We start from the raw sequence: 20,308 nt of genomic DNA on the forward strand, positions 1-20,308 counted from the left end.
GATGGAGATGAACACTTCAGATAAAGCTCAGGAGAAGAGTAAAATATGGGGCGTTTCAACCACTTGTGTCATGTAAGGAGGAGATGAGCTGCTCAGTTTCACACCACAGCCACATCCTTCCTCAGGCTTCTTCCTCACTAATGCAGAGAGTGAGCCGAGTTCAGGAAACCACAGGTTTCTCTTTTCTCAGCCGTCCGTTGGCTCTTACAGTAAGAACCAAAACAAATGTGATGAGACATTGTCAGCAGTGACACAGGAAGCCACAGAGAGTAGCAGATCATACCTTGTTTTATTAAACATATAAATACAAATTTCAACAGAGGAAATGAACACAAAGTACTTGAGAGAAATCTCTAGAAAAGAGCCATGGATTAGAACAGAGCAAATTTCTGAGGGTCCATGAGAAAAAAAACACCGTCATCCAAGTGATAAGAGCAAAAAGAAAAAAAAATCAATCTTGAACGGGAGATAAATTGTCTTAAAGAAATCATCACCCAGTTAATAAAACCTTCAGGGTGGCTGGGACACATCAGCTGGGTTTCAAACTCCAAAGGAAAGTGGAGATGTGGTCGGAGCTCCATGAGAAACCCTCATCATCCTCCACCGCTGCATGGATTTCAATAACGGAGCTAAACCAGGAATCCACGCTGCAGGGAGCTCAGACAAAGACCCCCCTGTTGCTGAAAACCTCCAGACCTGAAGCTGGTTCCATCCACACAGCAGTGAGGTCTGCAGCACAGCAGACAACATGTCCCGTCACCAACTACAAACCAGTCGGGATCAGGAGGATTTCACAGAATCCACATTTGCCTCGACTTGTCCACAAACCACTGAAGCTTGATTTAAAGGAGAAATCTGCCCTGAGGCCACTGATCACTGCAGAAGAAGGTCTGAGTCACAGGAACAGAGCTGAGCTTTTGCCACGGATCACAAACTCTCTGCACCACCTCAACACTTTTCAACCCTTCTGGAAATCTCATTCTTCTTTCTACCCCTCCAGGCCTCCAGTGTTCTCAGTGTGGCATGAAAATCAGTTCATACTTGCGTCAACCATCACAGTGAGCATCAAATCTACAGCTGCAACGATCAGCTAATCAGCTGATAATCAATTTATCTCCCGAGTCTTTTTTCAGGACAAACATTTGATGGTTCCAGCTTTAAACTGAGTCCTGGACTGTTTAAAAAATGATGATGATGATCATTTTTCACAGTTTTCTGAATCCAGGACCAGGCAGATTAATCAACCAGCCGCTGCCTCGGAGGTGAGACAGTCTACACTTTTCGAATACATCAACACTTCAACTGGAATAATGTTCACTGTGATTGATTAATGACTACAGTGAACTGATTCTCATGCTGGATGTTCACAGCTGCCTGGACCAACGCAACCTAAAAATATAAAACTGTCTTCTTTGTGTTCTGAATTAAACTTGTGGCCCTTTAAAGCTCCACACAGTCTAAAGGTAGATGTCCATGTGTTTTTGATTATAAAGGAGGTTCTATATTAATACTGTGAAAGTGCACACAGCCTGTATTCAGAAACTGAGCCTTAAAATGAGCCGTCAGGACTTCTGGAACTTTGTGATGTCACAACAAAGCAGTCACCAAAGACAGGCTCAGATCCTCTCTTCTGATGGGCTGACTGACCTGTTGTTACTGGAGCTGCAGAGAGAAACCTGAGAGAGGAGATGTAAAACTACACTGAGATGGTTTTTGGTTCTTAAAACCACAAATTTATCTTCTTAAATATATCTTATATCAACACTTCAGAGAAAACACAGGAGAAGAGTAAAATATGGGACCTTTAAAGTCGGTCAGATACCCAGAGGAGGAGCCTGAATGTCTTAGTCTAAAGTGTTGTCTGCCTCCTCCACGGCAGCTTCAGAAAAGAAGCCGTGTTGTTCCTGGACAAATTTACGCAGCCCGAACATGAATATGAAAAACTCACAAAACTGAATCGAGAATTACAGAACAATAGTTTTCTAACAGTGTTTCAGGGCAGATTTTTCCTTTACCCCCCCCCCCCGTCCCCCCCCCCCCCCCCCCCCCCGTCCCGAGACAGACGGAGTGGTCACTTTGTGGTGTACTAAAAGCGAGCAGGTACAAATCCCCTGCTGGACAATAACAGAAAAATCAGAGAAACAGGAAATGGCTGATTGTCTGTGTGAAGCTGTGAAGGGTCTCGTTCTTTGTCTCGTCTCTCCCTGATGTCGACGACTCGCTCCTCTCCGTGATCGTGAGGTGAAGGTGACGGTTCCTTTCTCACAATTAAAACTTGAAGCTAATCTACAGGTGATGTTTTTTTAAATGTTGTGGCTAAAATGGGAACAAAAAGAGTCTCGTTGAGGTTATTCTGTGGATCTGAACTATCATCCAGGTTTCTGGACAGAATTCAGATCAGGTCTACGGAGACACATCCAGCTCGTGTGAACCCTCTGATCCTGTCTGTGAATACATTCAGAGCACATGTGGGGCCTCTCCATTCAGACAGACGGAGGTAGGAGTGGTTGAGCGTCTGAAAGGTTGTGTGGAAAAATCACTGAGTCAGCCTCTGAACCCTCCACACAGACACACGGCGGAGGCACCGGCAGCTCGTCGCCCGTCACAATATTCTCAATTCAGATTCATGTGTCAGCGTTACTGAAATCTTCAGGCTGAGGTTTTATTTACAACTGCGCCTCATTATCAAAGTGAAGAGAAAATCAATTAACGAGGTTTCTGATTGTGGCTGGAGTCAATCAGGAGGATTAAAAAACGAGCGTCCTGCTGAATCTGAAGCTACAAAAAAAAAAAGTCTCTGCTCAAACAGTCTGAAATGATCCAGAACGACATCAGACACGTGGAGCTCTCCGTCTCCAGATGATCAGATTATTGCAAACTGTGCCCTTCTACCAAACTCATCAATCACTACTTTACAGCTGATCTCTTCTCATGCACCGTGTTTCTCACAGCTCATGTCTCAACGTTACATTTGAATCACAGATCGGTTTTTCCCACAGGCTCATTTAACACTTGAAGATATTTCCACAACCCTCAGAAAACATTTCATCTGCTGCCAGTTAGTTTGCAATAAATAATCGATCCACTCAGTCTCTGAGGAGGACCATCATCTGTGGATCTACAAGAATAAAACATCTCATAACAACTAAGATTAAAGAGGTTCAGACATATTCAGGAGGAAAACTACTTCCTGTTTTCTTTTGTTCGGTTTGAAAAAATTACTGGTTGATTAGTTTTGAGGTTTTAAGTCTAAACCTTAATTATTAAAAGTATAACAGTGCAGTTTCTCCTGGATTTTATACTGAATATTCATCAGTGATTTATGAATTCAAGATGTGAAGGTCTGACAATCTGATTGTTGAGTTTATGTCTTTATTACTTGATTATTTTTATGTATAAAGCAGCGTTCTGCATCTGTAGTGTCTCCTTATGAAACAATTTTATAGTCATTGTAGGATCAACACAGACAAATATAACTGATCACATTTATTTTTAAAATTTGTTTCACGTCGTTCAAGTTGAGGACGACGTTTCATTATCAGCGTCTTTACTGTGATGATGGTTAGAAAAACCTTCAGAGTGGTTTTAAATGAGCTTCTGGGTTTTTCACAGATTAACATGAACATTTATATTTCAGAGAATCAGATTACTGCCTCTGTGATTCAAACGTAGAGGTCACCTGAGCGGCCCAGTCCAAAGCCCCGCCCCTCTGGTGCGACAGCCACAGTGAAGTTTCACTGAGAGAAGCTTCTTATGGCTGAAAATGAACCTGTGGCTGCAGCGCTGAGACACACCTGTGACCCACACACAGCTCCTCCTCCTCCTCAGGTGAAGGTGTTTGTTTATCTGCTGGTTATTGCCGACTTCCTGCCTGATTATTTTGAACCCTACGACAGAAGAGTTTCTAAAGAAGAAGAATCGCTGCAGCTGGTCTCATGGCTCGATCCTCGGTAAGTGCTCTGACGGGTCCTGGACTCGGTTGCATCGATGATGAAGGAAAGTTTTTGGGTTCAGAGTCCAGGTTGAAGTCTGTCAGTGTTGCCAGCGACCTCCAGGTTCTTCCTCGGCTGCGATGATGACGTGATGAAAACAGAGAGGAAAGGCTGCTCGTCTTCAGTTTAGAAAAACAAGAGAAGAAGAAGACAGCAGTATCTTTGTCTTTTTCCATAAGGGCTCTTCCTCTCTTTCCACACATAACCCCCCCGGCCCCCCTGCCCACCCTCCCACCCTCCTGCTCCCGAATCAGATTCATTTGGCTACACGTCAACCAGCCGCCCAGGCCTCCCTCCCTGCCCACCCCCCCCACCCCCCCCACCCCCCCACACCCCCACACCCCCCTCAGACGGACGCACAGTCTCATCTCTGGCCGTGGAGCGCCGACACAACAGGGGGCTGCTGGGAGCCGCTGGGCTGAGACACAGGGGGCCACATGGGAGTCTGTTGCATGTGGTAGTGGTGGTGGTGCATGTGGTGGCCGGTGGGCGACGACGGTGGAAGCCAGGCTGGCTGGTGGCTGGGCGGCGAGGAGGCCCAGAAGGACCCGTAACCTGACGTGGAGGAGGGGACGGGGGGAGAGCAGGCCATGGACACCTGGGAGGGGCCGCTGCCAGCACCGGAGCCGCACTCGGTCGCCCGCAGTTTGGAGAACATGGTGATGGCGTCAGGGAAGTTTGGTGGCGTGGCGGGAGTGTTTCTGGGGGTGCACATCTGTGGGAAGAAAACCAGAGGAGGGAAACCGTCAGTTCATCGCTGTTGAGACACTGGGTCTGTCGTCACCCTGTCTTTCTTTACATGATATGAATGAGTGAGTAAATGAATGAGTGAATGGATGAACACAGACACACAGGTCTCTCCTGGATGATGTAACAACCCTTCAAGTTTATGTTTTGACCACAAGTTTGAATCGATTCACCTTGTTTTTGAGAAACCAGGACAGCTCTAAAAACTACAATACCCATGAGCCTCAGCCACTGTTGCTAAGAAGCAGCCAGAAAGCTTTGTTGTTGTTACCAGTAAAGTGTCTGAAGCTGTTTCCTCAGATGCAGCTTGTTAGGGGTGCACGCAACTGAATGTGATAGGATGTCTCTAACTGAAATGCACTTTGGGAGTTGTAGTTGACATCTTTCCCTCAGTCTTTATGTCTGCAGGCATCCTGGACCTTTGTCTTTCTAGGAAGCAGATATTTTGTGAGGTAGTGATTCACATGTTTGATGTTGATGTTGGTTACAGAGGAGTCCACCTGTGACTCACTCACTGTCTGTGGACAAAATGAATCAGACTTTTACTTTGGTTACCAGAGGAGCCAGATGGAGACAATAAGCCCTGAGCTCAGGTTGAGAAATGCTGTGAAGGAGCAGGTGTTACATTTCAACACATGCTGAGAATCAGTTCAGACACGTCCACTTTATTCAGCAGTCTGACAGGAAACGTGGGTCTGAACGTGTCTGTAGTCAGAGATCATACAAAGATTTGTTTACTGTTCGTTTGTTTTGCCTAAAGAAGTGAAATTTAATTATATCAGATCCAGAAGCAGGTGTGGTGCTGCAGATACGCAGGTGTACAGGGTTACCCACCCCTGGGAGGGACTTACTGTACACTGCTATAAAAACAGCAACAGATATCAGTGCACTGATCTCACAGACCACATGAACAGTATGTACAGTAACCTGGAGACTCTCACTCCCTGACGTAGGTCTCGAGGGCGGAGCCTCTCGACATCGAAATCTGCAGCGAGCCTGAGGGGAGGTGCTGCCTGAAGGATGAACTCAGGACCAAGGACCAAGTGAAAACTGACAAGAAGCTGGGAGGAGACAATGAGATGAACATAGGGGCTTAGGGGTGTGGCTCAAGGTGATGACTGCTTCGTTGTGACATCACAAAGTTCCAGAAGTCCTGACAGCTGGTTTTAAGGCTCAGTGTCTGAATACAGGCTGTGTGCATTTCTCTGTGGACTGAGGCTTTGATACTTTCACAGTATTAATGTAGAACCTGGACCTGCTTTATAATCACAAACACATGGACATCTACCTTTAGACTGTGTGGAGCTTTAATAGTAAACGGTAAAGTCACAGGTGTCCTTCAGCTTCACTGCTGTTTCTGACTGTGGACATGAGACACGCTGCTAAAGGCCAGAAGTCGTCAGTGACAACATCAAATAAAGTGTCATTTAAAAAATGGTGTGGTGCTGGTAGCCAAGGCAAAGACACACACACACACACACACACACACACACACACACACACACACACACACACACACACACACACACACACACACACACACACACACACACACAGATCATGTAGCAGCCAGAAATAGAGGAGGGGTCCTCTCAGCTGTGCAGCAAGAGGCCGGAGGGGGGGTCAGTGTATTTAGAGCAGGCTGCAAAGAAAAGCTGGTTCCAGGAAAACACACACACACACACACACACACACACACACATTTGTTAAGATGTTTCTCAACAGACCAAAACAACAATAATTCACATCTGAGCTGTGTTTGTACCATCCAGCAATGAGTCAGTTCATCTGTGCTCTTAAATTCAATATTAGCGCGACTTCCTGAATGTCATCATTGTTTATAACATTCATTTATATTTAGTCCTTTTTTCCATTTGGTTTTCATGTTCTAATTAAATATATTTGGTTAAAGTTACTTATCTTTGAAACTTTATTTAGACCAGTCACACAACTTTGTGCGTTTGAAAACGTAAAACAGAGAAGTAGAAGAAACAGAGAAGGATTTTTTTTGTTGCCACTTTCTGATCAAAAACATATGACATTAAGAAGCCGCCATGTTTGTTTCGAAAATGATAATAAAAGGATTCCTGATAAAAATCTGACTGATAAACACACACTGCTCTGACACACAAACACTAACATGTGACTCGTTGTTGTTGTGAGGATAAAAAGTGAACGAGTGTCCCTGGGTCTGTTCCTGCTCAGCTCTTGTATGCAAGTTATGAACAATAACACTTCTCATGACTGTGACGCCACAGGGGAGGAATGACGATTGCCACATACACACACACACACACACACACACACAGAGTATACAGTAGTACTGACCCTCATGAACTCCCAACAGACAACATGCCACAGAACCTGTTCTCTGTCAGACTGACGACCTTCAGTTTTCATTCATGACTCAAAAAGTTCTTCATGAACAAACAGAAACTTTGTATAAAGAAGCTAAAAGTTTTATAAACTGATTCCTCACAGTTCCTCCACAGTGCCCTCCACCAAGCACTGGATCAGTAGTGCTAACCCGAACAGCCAATAGCAGTAGCACATTAAGATGGAAGAATACCCACAAAAAATAGCTAATATCAGTTTAAGTGTCCACTTTATTTTGAATATTTTCACAGTAGGTCATTGGTTCACAAACTGTAGCTCCACAGTAAAAGTCTGTTTGACAACAGATAAATGAGATAAGATAAGATCGCCTTTATTAGTCCCACAGTGGGGAAGTTCACAGTGTTACAGCAGCAAGTGGCAGAGCAGAGAACAGGAAAGCTGCAAGAAACTGCAATAACAGATATTTAGAAAGATAAATAACAATATAATAAAGTGAACAATTAAACTTGTGTTTTCTGTGGGTATTTTTTAAAAGTGTTTTAAAACTGAACCTCACACAAGCCCACAACAAATAACCACAACTGTCACTGATTACCCATAATTCATAGTATCCAGGAAACTTGACAACAACACTTCACAGACATCTGAGACAAAGACGAGCTTCAGGCTCTGTGTGAATGTCAGGTGGTTATTCTTTAAACAGCAGCAGATTCGTCGTGTTAATCTGTTCACGGATCCACAGACTGTTTCAGCCCGTTGTTGTTTTGGTTTTAATATTTCAGTGCTGCTCTGTGCATGAACGTCTTTCTTTAGTGTGATGTCATGAACAGACAGACGTTAAACCAGATTTGACTTTAATCCTGGTTCAGTTTGCTCGGCTCATTCAATCCAGACCTTTCACAATAAGAGCAGTTTTTCTGGGCCTCCTCTCTGAGGCAGTCACAGGCTTGTTGTCAGCAGAGAGTTAATCTTTGATGGGGGGGGGGGGGGGGGGGTCATTATTGCTTCAACACTGGCTTCTTTCTCCTCAAAGCTGACCCAACATGGCCCTGTGCTGGCCCCCGAGGGCCCCAGGAGAAGGTGGAGGAGGGGGTCTATGCTGGAAATGGAAACAGCTGCCACTTGCTGCAGCCGTGTACAACCCTGTTCTCTACAGAGCCTCAGCCGAGATGATGTCATCGCGCTGCACCCAAAATAATAACAAACCCAGACCGCCGCCTCTCACACACACACTTCCTCACTCCCTCGAGCTACAACACACTCCTCCCAGAGCAACAGAGAGGCACGTACACCAAAACAAGAGCCGGGGGGGGGGGGGGGGGGGGGGGGGGGGGCGGCTTCAGACTGAAAGCAAAACACAGCAGCTGCACATGTGGACCTGATGAATCCCAGGATGCAACACGGTTGTTCAGTTAACAGAGAAGATTCAGTCACATGACGGTAAAGAAACTGTGTGATTGCATAAGCAGCGCTGGGCCAAGGACACACACGTGTGTGTGTGTGTGTGTGTGTCCACACTGACGCAGGTGTGCACCACCTCACATTCGTTATTTCATTCATTTAAACTGAGCTTTGTCAAGTGAGAACTCCTCATAATCACACACACACACACACCCTTCCTCATAACACAGACTTTCTTCATCCGACTGAAATCACATCCAGACGCACACCGGACACACCCTGTCCGCTGGCTTCAGTCCACATCTACTGACAAGTGTGAAACTAAATGAGAGTAAATCAGACTCTAGATTAGTTTCAGAAGCTGAAAATCTTTTAGATGTATCTGTGTGTGTGTGTGTGTGTGTGTGTGTATTAAAAACACAACATCGAGCTCACAGGAGCAGGAGAACGGGGTTTGTGTGCAGACAGGTTTCATCTCAGACACATCTCAGCAGGTGGTTCCTCATGTTCTCTTCCTTCTTACATGACATATGGTAACCACGGTTACATGTTCATGTATGTTAATGTTACATGAAACACGCATTTACACAAGGTCACAGACAAAAGTTTGTTTCAGTTTTACAGACTTTTATATCCTCCTGTTTTCTGTAAAATGTAAACATAGCATTAGCATTAGCATAGCTCACTCATATACATTCACTGCTGTATGAACTTGTGCTAACAACACGAAACCAGCTGAAGCAGCTTCTACAACAGTAAATATTTAATACTCTGTTAAATATTTACTGTCAGCTTCTCCGTTGTGTTTTTCTTTCACTTGTCTGAACTGAGTATTTTTTTAGGTTTTTCACTGTTGGGAGGACAAAACAATTAATTATATGAAATAAAAACATAAAAAGTAAAAATCTGAGACTCAGCTAAATGTTTGAGCCTCAGACAGCTTGTAACTGGCAGTGGCTGACACAGTGTTAGTGGTTGTGCTAATGCTAACTCAGGAGGGGTGTCGTCCACTAATCACAGGGTCAATGGTTTGATCCCCGGCTCCTACAGTCCACCTGTTGAAGTGTCCTTGGGCAAGATATTGAACCCAACTACACCTGACGGCTGGCAGCAGCAGCAGCAGCAGCAGCACAGACCTGTCTGCAGCAGCTGGTCCCTCACCACCAGAGCCAACAGGACCAATCAGGACGACAGATTTCGGTGCCTCTCTGTGTTCTTAAATATCGTATTCCAAAATACAAAGAACAAAAGTGATTTCAGAGGATTTGTAGGGACCAGTATCAGCTGAACGCCAAGATCCCTGCTGGACTCTCCAGTTCAGTCCAGCAGGTCAGTGGGTGCATCCATCGCACCGTCCAGAGGAGAGGCTGAACCATCAGCCTCCGTTCAGCCACACATGCCTCAGACTCTTTTTTTCTGCTCGGGGAAACCAAATGCACTTACCATCTGGTGGTGGTGACTGGGGATGTTCGCCTCCTGGAAGAAGGAGCTTAAGGCCGTCTGCAGAGAGAGAGAGAGAGAGAGAGAGAGGAGACTGTGTTATGAGCCCTTTAACTTTGAACTTTGATTTATTTTAATTAAAACCCCACTACATGCAGCAGTGAAGAAGTCAAAACTGTGACTGCAGAGAGGAGGAGCTGCTCAGCACCCGTCACAGGCACCATACGGGTCGGTTAACACCACCGGTCACGTGAGCTCAGGGTTAAAGCTATTATCTCCCTGCTGCTATCTGACACAGGGTTTGTAGACCACAGAGTTCTGAGTAAGTGACTGATGTTTGACTGAGTCAGTAGCAGTAAAAACAAATGTTCACATTCTCATGTACAACAAAGTAGAGCTCGAGCTACAGCTTATGATTACTTTCTATACATTATTATTGTTATTGTTATTATTATTATTATTATTAATACATTGGTCTGTAAAATTTCTAAAAGGCCGAGTTCACACAGTCCAACAGCCCAAACCCAAGAAATGTTATAGACAGAAAGTCTTGGTCAATGTTCAAAATGTCTTATATCTCAAAGTAGTCCAGGTCAAATATTATATATGATATTATTTCAGATTTTTTGTAATATAATTATATCAGTGTATTTTATGTTTTGGTTGTTTTTCTAATAATACAAAAAATATTTAAATGTATGTTTCAGTTTTTTAACAATATGTAATTATATTATTGTTTTTTATGATATATATAATTATATAATTGTAATTTATGTTTCAGGTACGTGACGCTGCCACAAGTTATTTTTATTATTTGTCACATTCCACAGTACAATGTACAGGAAGCAAAGCAGCGAACTGAAGGTCAGTCCGAGCAAAACTGCAAAAGAATATAAATAACTCCATTTTTTAAAACTATGAACAGTACTACATATGGTGGGAAATATCATAAAAATTCAATATCATTAATATTGGATTAAGCTGATTAATCAAATAATTGTAAGATTATTCAATAATGAAGATAATAGTTTGTTGCTGCCATAAACTGAAAATCGTTTGATTCTGAGCTTCAGACACTTGGCTCTGAGAACTTATGATGGACTTCTTTTACTAATTTATAACATTTTATAGACGAGATGAAAAACTGATTCACTGGGAAATCAAAAAGCAGATTAATAAAAAAACAACAATGAAAACAATCATTGGTTGTAGCTGAGGAGACGACGGAGAGAAAACCAGAGACATTATAAAAATGTAAACAGCAGGTCTTATGACTGCCATTCCTGTACAAACAAGGAAGTGAGTTGGCTCCTTGTATTGTTCCTCTTTGTTGTGAACACAGCCAACAGCAGCGTGAACAAAAACACACCTCATGACCCCTGAGGGAGAAACAGCAGCAACAGGCTGAACCCAGCAGGGAGCGGCTGTGTCCTCTGAGCAGGAGAAAACACCGTCTGACTCATGTCACTGATGTGGACTGTATTTTTCCTTCTCGCTCTTCCTGACGTGGTTTTTTCGGGCTGCGACTAACAATTATTTTCATCATGGAATATCCTCTGGATTAATCAAATGTTAAAAAAAGAAAAAAAGTGAAAAATGAATCCGCAGTGACGTCTTTAAATGTCTTTTTTGTTTGACCGACAGTCGAAAATCTAAAGAGACTCTGCCAGTGACTCCTCACACTGGTGAGGACTGTGGGACATTTCAGCTTCAGTTTCAGCTTCACGTATAAACACACTTTCTGTACATTTCACAAGGTTTTTCTTCAATCATTGTGTTTTCCTTTCTTTCACTGTCTCAGTCCCATAAACAGAAGCAGCTGTGTCCTTGAGTTTCAATAAAGTTTACTGGGGCAAAAAAAAAAGTGTGTGAACTCAACCACAACAAGATTGAACAGGAGTATCAGACGGGGAGTGTGAGCTTGTTTTACTGCTCAGCGCAGACTCCATTTCCCTTCACCCGAGGCCTCTGTGTTGCCAACGCTTCAATGAATGCAGTGGTTTCCCTCCCCCTCCCCCCACGGTCTGGTTGTTTGACAACAGCAGCGGCGGTGCAGGAATGTCTGCCGTACAACGTGACACACATTTCAAAGCGTGAAAGTGCTTTGCTGCCATTGTGCAGAGAGCCACCGAGAGCACGCTGCTCTTTGTCTCCCCTCGGTTTATTCTGCAGCACCAGGTTTGCTGAGCATCACTCACTGATGTCACTCCTGTCAGTTCACACTTCCTGCTGCTGTGCACGCACATGCACACACACACACACAGTCTGACCACTGCAGACGATTTCAAATGTCCTGCGGTGGACAGAGGAGACATGACAGGGACAAACACTTCTGACTAACTTCGCATTAGTCCAGTGTGTCGTTGCCTTTAAAAGAACACAGATTACAAAATGTTCTATTCACAGCCAAGAGCATGTTTCCATGTGTCTGTTGTAACAGCGGAGCTTAATCAATTAGAAAATTCAACCACAGCTATTTCTACAACTGATTACACAGGAAACGTCACGTCCCTGGGATCTGAATGTGTCATCTGAAACTGGAAAGTTGTGACTAAGGCTTTTTGTCCGGATCACAACAGCAGGGTCGGGCCCTTTAGGGCCCCACAGGACTGAGTCCTAGAACCTGGACATTAGGTGATTGTTAAAATTCCATTGGCTGTTTGTGGAGGGAGCCAGGGTGACGCCAACATCCAGGCTGGTCGACGGAAATACGTCAACCCTGCTGCGCTCTCCAATCACGATGGTCCCCGACTGACTGATCTCTGTTCCACCATTGGTCAGCTGAATGCCATGTGACTAAGTTGGAGTTTCCTCATTGGCTGCTGCTCTTTAAAAATGACTTGGTGCAAACAGTTTCTATTAGGGGGCGTTTACAGTCAGTGTTAGATGTACAGACTCGTGCTGGACAACAGGGGGCGGGGCCTTTATTTACCTCAACTACCTGCAGAGGAAAAACAAGCATCTGGTACAACGAGCGAGCAAAGTGTCTGTTATTAGTCTGGAGACCTGAACCTCTTCATACCACTACTGACATGACTCAGTTAACTCAGTTAACTTTGTTAGGATTTTCTGTACTCGATTCCCAGTTTCTGATTTTGTGTGTGAATACATTTTGGACCCATCTGTGACGTTATTTTGAAAGAGGCTGGTCTGTTGTGAGACTGTGGGCCTGAAGCTCAGTGTCACACTATGAGACATCACTGTCACAACAACTTGTGGGTTCGTACGTTTTCACAGCATCAAGTACAAGTGATGAGAATAATTCAGGTTAAAATCAGCCTCGGTCTCTCCTTCAGCTCAGCCTCTCTGGTGATGACACTCCTGAGGAAGCTGGAGGAGCCAAAGTCCTGACACCACCTGAACGCTCATGTGACGGGTGCAGGACGATCTTAAAGCCAGATCCTGGTCGTGCCTGTTTTCTACTGATCTGGGAGCAGCGTTGATGTGGTCGTGGCTCCGCTCACTGAAAGGCCTGAGGCTGACGACCGAGGACAGAAGCTCACAGTCTGAATCAGAGCACGAGGAGAATCAGGCCACTGCTGTCGCCCCGACAGAAACAACGAGCTGTTTACTACGTCCTCACACAGAGACACAGACACACAGATCACAGCTGAGACCCTCCGTCAGTTCACAGGTTCCTAAACCTACACAAAATCATCACTTCAGTCATCGATTGTTTCCTGGTTCCAGCTTCTCGAATGTGAGGATTTGTTGCTTTTCTTTGATTCATATGTGTGACTGATGTTTATTCACTATTCTAATGTTTAACAGGAAAAATTATTCATCAAGAAAATAATCACCAGGCAGGAAACACTTGATGCAGCCATAACAAGTGGAGTTTATAAAAACATGACAGTAAAATGCTGAGAGGACAGAAATCTATGACTTCAAGTGATAAATGTGAAAGTGAAAGGATGAGGAGGAAGCACATTGATCACATTCGTTGCGAGGAGTTGTGTCTTTTTACTTTCTCTCAGTATCGCTTTTAAGAAAGACTCTTATTTTGGCGGATTCATCTGGTTTCTGTTTGGCTGGGGTGAGAATAGAAAATTGGGGAAGTTAAGTTAGGAAACATGCTGCGTATTTGTTTTCTGACTTACAGTAATGGTGTTACTCCACAGAGGGGTCAGAGGTCAGGGGTGGGGGGGGTGGGGGGTAGATGAGCCCCCCAGGAGCTGTAAGAAGTGGGGGTCTTACACAGAGGCAGGGTGGATGTTTGAGCCCCTGCTGTCTGATTTCAAAGGGGCTGTAACTTATTTCATCTTGATTCATGTGGTGATGAGTAACTGATAAATGACTTTGTCAGAAAAGAAGGAAACATCTCGGTTCTGACTTCAGCTCTAAAACCAAAGATCAGTTCACATGAATAAAATCAGCAGAAGCTGAAATCAGTGAATCTGGCGTCAAAATGTTTTGTTCTGTCCGGCAAACAAACTGAAAGCTAAAGATATGACGACAGAAAAGAGAGAAGCAGCGAATCCTGACGTTAGAAAACTCATCAGTGTTCAGCTGCTTCGCTTGAAACATCAACCGATCGACTAATCAATTAATCAAGTAACAGTAAAAATTGATTGTTTGCTCCATCCAGTGAGATCATTCCTGCCTCTGGAGCTCAGGACACACAGATGAGTGTCTTTCATCAGCCTGTGCTTCCTCCTCCTCCTCCTCCTCCTCCTCCTCCTCCTCCTCCTCCTCCTCCTCCTCCTCCGCCCTGAGGGCTCAGCAGCGTCCAGGTAACGTCAAGGTGAGTGACTCTGCAGTGACACAACAACACTCAGGTACCACACACACCTTCTCAGCTTACACTGTTTCAGTTTCCTGACAGGGACGAGAGGCAAACTCACTGAAACTGAAAAATGACCGACAGTTATTGATTATTGAAAGAACTGCAGACTACATCTCTGTAGATTGACTGATCGATTAATTGGCTATAATCAAAACCAAAACAAACCCTTCCTCTGACTCACTCCTCAGTGGCTCCAGGAAAAACCTGTTCAAGTCTCTAAACGTAACACAACGACCTCGACGGAGCAGCTGAGCCGAGCCGCCTCCTCCCTCCCCTCTGCTGAACCACCTGGCCCCCGGCTGCAGCCCGGCTGCGACCACACGGCCACAGCAGATTGGTCATTAGAGCGGAGGGGGGTGTGGTCTGAGGATAACCATCTGTGAGCTGAGGCTGGGTGTCAGAGGTCCTTCAGGTGTCTGTCAGCGGCTCAACAGACCTGAAGAACATCTCAGGCCGGAGCAGTCGGTCCAAACACCCCCACAGAAACATAACTGCAGGGCTGGAACCATTATTTTATTAATTAGCTGAGTAACCGTTTAGTGTAATACAGAGGATTTCTTCAAATGTCTTTTATCAATATTTTCTGTTGACCAACTAATCGATTAATCGCCTAATTGTTTCCGTTCTACATTAATCTGACAGATATTGATTTGATCTTTAGATTTTTCTAAAGAATGTCAGGAAATAATAGAAATATGTCCTTCAGGGTTTGGTGTCATCAAATAATCTGCAGGTTACTTAATTGTTTGGTCAAGATATTGTAAGAAGACAGTGGGAAAAGGTCAGTTTCAGTCCTCAGATATCTCCATCCAACAGTCAGGAGGATTACTCAGATTACAACAACACAAACAGCAGCAGATCCTCACGTCTGAGGAGCTGGAGCATTACAGCTTCAAATAAGTGCTAAAATCACAGAGAGGCTGTAAATGAGAACAGCTGGACGGATAATACATCTTAATCAGTCTATATATAACTGAGCAGATCAGTGTCAGACCACTTAGCTCCCAGTCCGGTGAGTCAAACCTCTGCGTCTCCTGTCGTGAAAACAGGAACAATGACAGCTGACTACCATTCTTCATTAGTTAAACAAACTGGTTGTTGAAGTGGGAAAAGTCTCCAGTGAAGCAGGAAATGTGAGTAAAGGATTGTTTTGGAGCAGCGCAGCGGGGAGGGTTTGCCTGGACCAAACCAGCCGAACCTGTAGTTCACGACCTGTGAGGGACGGATTCACGAGGACACGTTATCAGCCGGGCCCGGCCGACAAGATGGCATCACGGAGAGGTGGAGGATAAAGCCGTGTGTTTTCGATGACTGCCATTAAACCGTGAAACTAAGAGCCAGCCCGGGCGGCCGTGGTGCTCCAGGCAGGCCGGGTCCCCCCGCAGCGGCCCGGCGGACCCCGGCCAGCTCAGCGGGGGCACGGTGGGTTCCTGCCGAGAATGTAAACAAAAACGGCCGCTGAGCTCAGCACCACGTCCCCGGTGCTAAGCTAACGTTAGCCGCAGGAGCGCATGGTCGCAAGGAAGCTCAATAAATAACCTCAATAATCGAAACAAGCGACTCCCGGTTTCACCCTGAACCTCCCGGTTCGTACAAACCCGAGAGACCGAATAACAGCACACACAAGGCGGGGACACTGACCGCAGCCGGGATAACCCCCCCCCCCCGCGACCGGACTCACCTCGAACTGCCAGTGGGCCGCCTGGAGGAGCTGCTTCGCCTGGTCCGCGGCGCAGCCGGCCGTCAAAACAAACTGATTGATCATCACCTGGTGCCTGAGCTCGTCCATATTCACCGACATGGCCCCTGTAGACGCGCCGCTGCTTCAACGTCGGAAACGAAAAGAAAAAAAAGCGAAATCTCGACTCGGATCGCCTCCCGTGAAGCTTCGGCCCAGCCCGTCTCCGTCCGGCGCCGCCGCTGAGTCTGCTCCTCCAGCAACAACAATATGCTCACGTCATCACCAACAACAAAGAGCACGGCGACGCTGATTGGACAACTCCGGGGCGAGAGAGTACTAGCACGGCGGTGATTGGCTGTCGAGGTGAAAGCGTTTAAATTCACCGGTGCGCTTGTTTTATTTCACAGGGACACTTCCGGCGGGTGGAGTTAGGTGAAGTTACAGTCGGCGGTGACCACTCCGCCCTCCGCGGTTATCCGGTGTGGTTCCACACGCACTTCACCCGTATCCGTTACAGTGACGCGCTGTGTTTTCATGGCGCTGATTGGCTGCTTCGTCTGGCAGGTAAGTAAACCGCACACATGTAAACAAAGTAAATATTTCATCTTTAATCGAGCCAACAGGGGAGGAAATACTTTCATATTTTACTGAGCCACATGGAGAAATAACACAGTTTACAAATAAAATAAAAGTTATATTTATAAAAAATTATACTTATTATTTACTTAATAAAAATGAGTAACTAAAGAAAATATAATTTACTTTAAAACACAGGTACTTTGAATGCACTGGCTGGATGTGTGTGTATTTATGAAGCAATATATACAATAAATCCGGACCACATATATCAGAATTTACTTCAAAAAGAATATTTGTTTTATTTATGTGCATTTCTACAAAACTATACTCATCATATGTTTATGTTATGTTTTGAAATACATGTTGTATTTATGAAATTCACCCATAGTATAACTATATTTATTTTGTTTCATTTTTGTATTTATTTATATCTATTTTTATACTTAATACTAAATAAGTAATAAATAAGCAGCTTATTATACCATTTACTTAATCATTTGGCTCTGAAGAATTGAGAATACAAATAAAAATAGTGCACAAAGCATTATATTAGATCAGACAAAAGAAAATCATGATTTATTAATGGATACATTTTTTTTCCTAGTGAGATTAAACAAGATTAAACAGAGAAGTTCATGGAAAAAGGAAAAGCCAATAATTATCTGTACTGACAGAACAACACTGTAGATCTGCACAAACAAATTTTTTCAAAATCTCCATTCTTTCCACTGTTCCTGGTTCTGATTAGCTCTAAGTGATGTTTGTTTCCAGAGGATAGTGAGAGGAACAAGTGCTGGCGTCCTGAAGCCATCTGTCTCCTGCACTGAGCCTGATGCAGAGTCCAGACCGAGGACGGACTGGCTGGACCTGACCGGGAGCAGCATTCAGAACGACACTAATCTGCTTATCATGTGAGCGCAGCTCCTGGCCTGCAGCCTGTCCTGCTCTGTTTCTGCCACCGGGCTGAATAATTCAGCTGAGCTGCAGGTGAAAACACACATGAAAGAGGAAGCCTATCTATTATGTATTGTTGCAGGGTGTCACCTGGATGGTGTGTGGAGCCGGACAACAGAAACCTCACGTCTCCTGAAGAAAGACTCAACTGTTCTAAGCCTGAAATAATGATTTCACCCTGAAATTGTGATTTTCTCTTTTAGCTTTGGGTAAAAAAGTTTGAATGTATCATATGAATTCAGCTTGTTCCATTGTACTGTCATATTTACAGTACAATGAGAGAAACATTGAGACTCAAGGCTTCCATCAAATGCAGATATTATATATTATATATTATATTATATGCAGACTTTATCAACACGGTCACTCTAACAGATTCAGACAAATATGTGACTGCGACTGCTCTCGTCTGGGCCTGTAAACAGTGCGATCATTTAAGTGAAGATGAAATTTTACTCCGATGTTGTCGTTCTGTTGTGTTACACCTGCATGCAGATGTTTGTATTTTTATCTGTATTGTTCCTGTTCAATAAATCAATAATCATATTAGAGACACAGGCTTTAAAAGTTTGTAAAACAGGGTGAGGTTTATACTTTTTCAAAGTAAAATCACATTTTGAGGCTCAGAAAAGAAACATTGTTATAGGACAAGATTAGAAAATTTGCAGTTTGAGATGATGAAGCTAATTATAAACTATAAAGACACTTATGATGCCAGATCAGCTCCTATATGAACAAATACATACATCCACACGTCATATTGAGCTCAGCCTCAGTCACAGTCTGATTCATGTTGGATTAAACAGTATGTGGCTCCCTCACCTGTCCAGCTCTGAGCACTGCACCTTAGAGTTAAACCCACTGCAATAAACTCAGGATTTGCTTCAAAATGCTTAAACTTTATTAGAAAAATAACTGAATGCGCCAAACAATTGACCTATTTAACACTGACACACTGTGAAAAAAATAAAATAAAATTTTTAAAAAATGTATTATTTTCCCAATAAATTTCACACGTTTTCCCCTTTATTTCAAAATGACAAGGAAATCGTATTAAAGTTTATTGAAATGTTTCGTGATTTAACAAAAAAAACAAACATGAAAACCCCCCAAAAAACAGCTATACTTATGTGAGCTTTGTGTTATTGTTAAATTGAGTCCAACGTAATTACTACAGGGGAATATTACTTAAAATAAATAAAATTATCTGTCAACAGAGCAGGAAAATTTCACTTGCCAAGTAAAAAAAAAAAAAAGCTTGAAACAAGTGAAATGCTGCAACATAAAAACTGCCTGGTAAGAATTAGTATCTTGTCAGATGGAAACCAAGCATGTCACTTTGATTTAAGATATTAAAATTAAAAATATATAAAAATTTAATTATTGATTTATAAAAATATGGACATTATAGATCTCCTATCCAAATTTACCAGAACAGATAAATTCAAATGGACACTTCTACCATTTTTGGGATAAAAGAAATATTGATCTAATTTTATTTTATCCTTTGTGTGTTGTGTGTCTTTTTTATTGCTATAAAGCCTTTTAATGAACTTTGAATAGTTGTTTAAAGCTGTAGTACAAATACACTCGCCCTGCCTGTGTTTGATTAATTGCCTTGATCTGATTTTATGATCTGACTCTCTCTGTGTGTGTGTGTGTGTGTGTGTGTGTGTGTGTGTTCTCCTCTCAGTCATGTCCACCAGCAGAAACTCTTCCTCTATAATCCCTCTGGGTCCTGAGTCCAGTCCGGCCCTCCCTGACCCTCCGCTCTGTGGGGTTACTGTGGTTGGCTGCTCCCTCTCTGACCTCTGACCTCTGCTGGAGGTGCAGTGATGGGGCCGGGGAGGGACGCGGTCTGTCTGAGGACTCTGACATGAAGGAGTTTGTCTCGTCTGGAGCTCAGACCTGTCAGGGTTTTAACAATGAGATGAGACTCCAAGCGGATGGTGTGGGTTAGCAGACACAAGGGGGTCAGGAGTGAAATGAAGACCAGGACCCAGAAATACTGCTGCTGCTGTCAGCACTTCTCAGACACCAACAAACAACTCTACACACAAAATCTTTTCCTAAAACGCAGGAAGTTTTTACATCAGAAAGAAAAAATGTATTTATTAATATAAATCTACTATAACAATAACAATTAAAATACAAGATTTAAACCAAAGTAAATATGACTTTACATAAAGTGATTAGAGTTGAAACGATTAGTTGATTGGTTGAAGATTAATCATCAACTTTTATGACTGATGACCGATGTGATGAGAACTTTGTGTGAGTGTTTCTGTAGGTGGATCATCTGAAAAACCCTCCACCAGGTCTCCTCATCTCTGCAGGCGAAAGGCCTAAATTAGCTCCAACCCTCGAAGCCAAACCAACGTTCTGTGACTC

At 43.8% G+C, this 20,308-nt stretch overlaps 1 protein-coding gene and 1 long non-coding RNA gene across 2 annotated transcripts; one reads left to right on the forward strand and one right to left on the reverse strand.

Annotated features, from left to right (window-relative positions):
• Positions 1–270: 270 nt before the first annotated feature.
• On the reverse strand, positions 271–16,522 carry ubald2 (UBA-like domain containing 2). Its single transcript, XM_071466222.1, has 3 exons — positions 16,385–16,522; positions 9,921–9,977; positions 271–4,707 (listed from the first exon to the last, which is right to left on the reverse strand). The coding sequence occupies exons 1-3, from the start codon at positions 16,502–16,504 to the stop codon at positions 4,357–4,359; spliced, it is 528 nt and encodes a 175-aa protein (XP_071322323.1). The 5' UTR covers positions 16,505–16,522; the 3' UTR covers positions 271–4,356.
• On the forward strand, positions 15,407–19,585 carry LOC139611507 (uncharacterized). The gene is made up of 3 exons (XR_011686321.1): positions 15,407–15,836; positions 16,792–16,948; positions 17,735–19,585. It is a non-coding gene; the product is annotated as an uncharacterized lncRNA (long non-coding RNA).
• Positions 19,586–20,308: the final 723 nt, after the last annotated feature.

The sequence above is a fragment of the Trachinotus anak genome, unplaced genomic scaffold (assembly GCF_046630095.1).
Source record: "Trachinotus anak isolate AG129_WGS33_773 ecotype Australia unplaced genomic scaffold, CSIRO_AGI_Tana_v1 ptg000003l, whole genome shotgun sequence".
Taxonomy (NCBI): Eukaryota; Metazoa; Chordata; class Actinopteri; order Carangiformes; family Carangidae; genus Trachinotus; species Trachinotus anak.